This window comes from Penaeus monodon, chromosome 12, assembly GCF_015228065.2.
Source record: "Penaeus monodon isolate SGIC_2016 chromosome 12, NSTDA_Pmon_1, whole genome shotgun sequence".
Lineage (NCBI taxonomy): Eukaryota > Metazoa > Arthropoda > Malacostraca > Decapoda > Penaeidae > Penaeus > Penaeus monodon.
Genome location: NC_051397.1, coordinates 16541459 through 16547899, shown reverse-complemented (window position 1 = coordinate 16547899; position 6441 = coordinate 16541459). Strand labels below are relative to the sequence as shown.

General features: G+C 35.6%; 1 protein-coding gene across 1 annotated transcript; it reads left to right on the top strand.

Moving 5' to 3' along the window:
* Positions 1-1499: 1499 nt before the first annotated feature.
* Positions 1500-6136, top strand: LOC119579346 (E3 ubiquitin-protein ligase RNF126-B-like; the record flags this gene model as incomplete). The annotated part of the gene is given in 5 exon segments (XM_037927110.1): positions 1500-1741; positions 2036-2355; positions 3263-3378; positions 4320-4435; positions 5474-6136. Coding segments are annotated over 5 exon segments (939 nt in total), but the record flags the coding sequence as incomplete, so codon positions are not given.
* Between the last annotated feature and the right edge of the window lie 305 nt (positions 6137-6441).

Sequence of the window (6441 nt, the reverse complement as noted above, 5' to 3'; positions counted from 1 at the left end):
AATAACTTTTTAGTCATGAGTATATCTTTCAAGGGAATTAGTAAGACAAAAAATGCAAAGCAATTTATCAAAGTATATGTGGTGGTATGCATCTGCTTGCTTAGATCCTGAGAATTTAATGTTTCTAACAACCGTCATTGAATAGTATAAAGTATATTTCACAGGGAGTAGATATCTTTTTATGTATGTTATTTTGAAAACATCAGTTAATAAAGAATTATTTTTAATCTTTGGTAATTTTGTGAATTTTCTTTTTTGTTCTGCAGTAAAGCTTTGTTTCATTTATTATGATTGCTTTTATTTTTTCTTTTATTTACATGCATTACAAGGCTGCCAGAACATCCTGTTAAAAGCCAACATGTTGTAAGACTTCGTTCAGTGAAGATATTAAAGAAGTAAAGGATGCTTGTATATTCAAGACAGGAAGCTTCTCAAGGCCATTCATGCTTTCTTGCAAAGATCACAGTGCAAGGAAAGCAATGCAGTGCTGGATTCTTACATGCACTTTGATCTTTCTAATGGTGGCTTATGCAGCATGACCTTGCAGTGCTCTATATCTTTTGACTCACTCTTTACAAGCCGACAATCCACCTATTGTCATAGAGCGATTGGTGATGGCTGCAGCTTTGATGCTGTGTTGACTGAAACATCATGTTGGAGATCGAGAAGAAATGTGTTAGCCTTGACTAGAGATATTGTAGGAGGTGACATTTCAAGTTTCATTTATGGGGAAGGTATTCATTATGAAAGACATAAGATGAAATATCATTATTTTGTATATATAATTGGTGTGAATGGTAAAGAATTGGAGCATAAAGGTTGTGTGAGATTAGTGGGGAAAAAAAGGAAAAAGTTACGGGAAGGAAGAGTATCAGTATCCTATAGCAAGTTAATAATTGGAGCACTGGGTTGCATGCACTGGCTGATATTGATCATGGCAAAAAGAGAGAGAAAGAGAGAGTGAGTAGGTGAATGAATGTGTTTGTTTGTTAGTGTTTGTGTATTCATGTACATATTGCTGACTGTATTGCCCATTCATGCATTCATTTGTGTACACAATAGTGACTTTCATTGTTTTGCCCTTACATGTGTTCAAGGGCAGTGAAAGATAGCAGTGCTGTCTTTTCTCATTTACATGTTCATTAAAGCCAGAAACCTTGAAGTAGCTCCTTATGTAAGTAGAGGGAGCAAGGTGGTAATAAATTGATGGAGCAGCAATTAGTATGATATTGTAATTTTAATCAAATATCATCCTTTGGCAGAGCCAACATATTTTTAAAAGACAATTATCCAGTTGCTTCTGTTAAGATTCTTGGTACTGAACACTAATGAGTTTGAAAGTATTGTGTCAGAAGTGGGAATAGATAATGATTTTAAGAGATTAACCATTGAAGTTCTGTATTGGTTGTCTTGAAATGAGCAGATATTGATAACTGTGCATATGAATTTAAAAATATTCAAGGACCTGCTGGATGTGAAGCAAAACTCTTTCCTTGCAGGAATATGTTTGTCCCCGATGTAACAGTGGGTTCATTGAAGAACTTGAGCGGGCCCAAGGTTCTGACAGTGACAGCTCCAGTGACATGGAATCAGAACAGTACGACATGTGGGAAATGATCAGTCAGGATGTGTCATCGACAGGACCAGGTGGGTCAGGCTCCTCTTCTGCCTCGTCCTCTGGCCCTGGACTCCGCAGGAACCAGCGACTCAGACACCTCAACCCAAGGCATGGGAGGAGGAGGTAAGGGAGGCACATTCTTTGTGTGGACGTGATGGTTTCTCTCCCTCCCTCTTGTTCTGTATACATCTTGTTTTATGTTGTTACTTTGGAATATTTCATAATAGTATGTCACATAATTTTATAAAGGCAGTAATGTTGTGAAAAAATAATAAAATGTTTATTATCATGATGTTAATGTCAATAACAACATGATGATCATAAGAATAATGATAATAATGATATTGATAATAGTTATAATGATGATAATGATATTGATAATAGTTATAAGGATAATAGTAATATATATCATTTCAGAGTAAACGGAGGGGACCGCCACTCTGCCCTTGCCCCACTCATCCATGACCTCATAATGCAAATGACATCAGGAGTGATTGAAGCCAGTGTTGGGGCAGGTGATTTCCCTGGCGCGCAGGTGGGCTTTGACCTGCCAGGCTTTCCTGTTCTTGTTGCGTCCAACCTTGCCTCGAACCCTGGAGACTACGCCTGGGGGAGGGGGGGGCTGGATGCCATCATCACGCAACTGATGAATCAGCTGGATGGCACAGGGCCACCGCCGCTCAATCGGGATCAAATTTCTCAGATTCCCACTGTCAGCATCACCAAAGAACAGTTTGGTGAGGCAGTTTCAAGTTTGTGAGGGCCAAGAGATTGGTACCTTGCATGTGAAAAGTGCAGCTTGGATGCACAGTTTTCCTTTAGGTGTAATTCGTATCTGATCAACAGCACCCTCTCTGTCATTCTCTCAGTATTTGCCTTTCTCTTTCCAACTCATTGCTTTATGCCAGAGTTTTTTCCAAAATTAATTTAGTGACTGCTCATAGTAATGATCCAACATACCAACCTCTTCTATGTGTTTTATTTCACACTTCAGCTTGAATAAAAAATGTTCTTACACTGTAATCATGATTGTCATCCATTCTACATCATTATTCTGACTCCTAAAGCTGCTTCTGCATAGAGTGGGTCCAGCATCCCATTAACTGAGGGAGCAAGAGGGAAGTGTGAAGGTGGAGTTGGTGAGGTCACATATAGTTCACTGGAAATGAGAGCCAGTCTACAGGCTGCTTATGGTCTCTCCTGCCTCGCTCCCGGCTAAGGCTCAGGAAGAAGATGGCATGTTCTTGGTTCATTGCATGACTTTCTGGACCCTTTCTGTAGTTATTGATATGTTTATTTAAATCAGATTGTTCTTCACTTGTGAACAATGTTTCTGCTAGAAAATGCACTTGGTTTGGCTGAAAAGAAAAAAGTCAGTGTAAAATGTAGTAAGTGTTTAGAATAGAAATTGCTGAAAGGTATCCAGATTTTAAAACCATTTAAACTTCTTAAAAACAAATAGAGGGAGGGAGGTGCTAGCTGAAAAAGTAACCTAGTTGTAGTTATTAGTGTTGCCAAATTCTTATCTGGCAAATTATGAATGTGAATTGTCAGATCCTTTCTATGCAAAACCCCTCATTTCTGCTTGTAGTTTTATTCAGAACACATTAAAATTATCCACTGACAGTGTTGTTGCTCTTTCAGATCAGGGTCTGCAGTGCTCAGTATGTATGGAGGACTTTAAAGAAGATGAAAGTGTACGTCGGCTGCACTGTGAACACTGTTATCACAATGACTGCATCATTCCCTGGTTAGAACTTGTAAGTATGAGTTATTATACTATTATACTATGCAAGCATTATTCATTAGTTTCCTTAATAGATGTGGATGTTACTTCTTTATGGTATGCTTAGAGTTTCATGCTACAAATGTGCATTTCACATTGGTGTTAGTAAACCTGGCAATTAAGAACAGCCAAAATTGGAATCTTTCAACTACTAAATTGCTTTCTATATTGCTTAAAATGTTTATATTTTGATAAAGATTACTGTAATATAGTCTGTATTTAAACTTCTTAATCCTAACTCTTCCATTTTGGTGATCTTAAAGCAGTAAAGTTACCATTGCCAGATGTATGTGAACTTGAGTAAGTTGCCTGTGCTTCAATAATTTGTTTGAAAGAATCATCTTCATAGTCCTCACATTCACAGCAATTCTGTTATTTCTTAAAGGATTTATTGAGCTATTTTCTAAATCACCAAAATCTTTAGAAAAATAATTTTGATAAAAAGATAAATGTCTAATCTAACAACACAGCCTATTAAAGTAAGTGCTATCATGACATTATATATATATATATATATATATATATATATATATATATATATATATATATATATATATATATATATATATTTTTTTTTTTTTTTTTTTTTTTTTTTTTTTTTTTTTTTTTTTTTTTTTTTTGTACAAGTCTAGAAGTGTTATTGTAGATTTTCCACTTTGTGTATTTGAAACTATTTTGAATTGACTTTAGGTTGACTCAATTTAATCCAATAGTGTGGAATGTTTATCACCCATAGAAATAATCAGTCACCCAAGTGTGATTCCAATAGTTGTGTGTATTACAAAGCGGACTTATAACTGTGTCTAAGTATACCTTGTGTGGTCTGATTATGAAGTCCACATTTTTTATATTAGCAAGTGCAGAAAAAAATGAACCATCTCAAGAATTCACCAGCCATCACACCTCTTTTTGCAGCATGGCACATGTCCAGTTTGTCGAAAGTTATTGATAGAAGATGGACAGTTTCCTCATGGGGGAACTGCATCCTCCGCAAGTACCAGTAGCAACAGCAGTACTGGTCCTGGTCCAAGGTGAGCAGGCAAGTAACCTTTAATCACCCTCATACTGAGCACATAGATCTGTAGTTCCCACCATCTCTCATCTCCAGAAAGATCTCCAGGGACAAGGTTCATTTCTGGGTGACATAAGATTGGGTCAGTTCTGTTTCATGATCCAAATGAAGTGCACGAGTAGTTAATTTTATTGGTGTTTGGTTTGTGTGGGTTTAAGGTGTTTCCATGGTTATGCTGTTCAGTTTTACACTTTTTGCTGTTAGTATTTTGTACTTCAAGAGGTTGATTGTAAGTCAGAATTTTGGAATTTTTATGAATTGCTGCTTTGTATAACACTAGTTTTAATTATGTACAGTTGGCACATCTTATTTTGTGAAAGTATAAAGTAGAATTTCAGATAGCAAAAACAGATTTTAATTCACCAAACTCTTACTGAAAGTTTGTGATGTTAACCTTGTATACCTTTTTTTCTGTTGTCTTCTATAGTTTTTCTTTGGTTTACTTGAAAATGTAAAAATAGATGTACAATAGCAAATCTATAATTCAAGTATTCATAGAAGAAAAAAAAAGGGTAAGATGATACTATATGGTTTAATATCAAAATGTGGATCAGATCTTTAGTATGAATATGACAGTTGTGATAAGTTAGATAAGATTTATAAAAAACCTGATGAATATTGCCAGATATGTTTGAGAAATTATTTTTATTTGAGGAGAAACCATAAGTATATGTTAATCATCATATTACTACCAAATACTCCAAGTATTTTTATTTTTACATGCCTATTGTATAACTCTTGGTACTGATTACTTAGTATTCAAAGTATTTGAGTTTGTTTTGCATTTGACTTTGTATTATATCTTATGTGTAAATTTTGATACAAAATACTTATCACTCTAAATTGTATAAATGATAAGGTTTTATTTCCATTTGCATCACCCCTACTATCAGTGATAGTAGTACGCTCTTATTACATGCTTTTTTATCATCCCTTGTGTCAAAAGATGTCTGGTAACAAGAGCCTTGCAAGTTGTAATAGCACTTTGTCTCAACAGGTCCTCTAGTTCTCAGGCAGGACCAGCTGCATCCCCCCCAACTGTTAACAGCAATGCCTCCCCCACTTCCTCGTCAACTAGCAACAATACCCCATCTTCGAGATCAGCTCCAGCAAGATCCATGTTTGAGGATGAGCTAGATTGATGTTAGGAAAGCCACCTTGTCAGTGATTACTTTGTCTTTGTTTGCATCACAGTAATACCACTGTTGCTTGCTCAACTCCTCTGTGGTGTTTCAGCAAAGGAGAAAATTGATTTCGTAATTGACACAAATTATAGAATATTGAAGGAAACTATGAAATATGTTCTGGATTATTTATTGCTTAGACAAGATTTCTTGTAATGTAGGGAACTGAGTGAGGTGAAAGAACTGCTGGAGACCAAGTCAGCAGCCTTTGAGATGTCATTGTTTTCAGGAGCTGAATCAAGCCCCAACTTATAGTGTTACCTCTTTACATACATTGTAATGTGACAGCACTACGTGTTATGGGCCAAAAATACTAGTGAGAAAACTATGATGATAAAACAGCCATATCCCATTGCTACTAAATTGAAGCATCGTAACTACAGCAAAGAAATTGAGACCCAGTAAATTTTTAGAATTTTTTTAATTAACCACTCGACTACTCCTGTAGTGTTGCTTCAGGTACAGAGAAATGGGATATACAGGTATATGTGATTTTTCTCTTTTGTGACATATTTTCTTCTGTTACTTTGCGTTATTTTGTTTGCCACCTTCCACTCTTTCAACTCTCTACCCTCACTTCTTTTGCTTATCCATTTCTTTACTTTTTTTTCTTTTTTCAGTTTTTGAGAAGTACTGTAATCTCCATGTATTACTCATTCAAATGTAATCCAAATACCATATTTATATTCATGATATATGTTAGGAAATTGTATCCATCAAACAAATTTCTTCAGCTTTAAGTAAAGACAAGCAACCAAATAACTTATATTGATGACAGAAG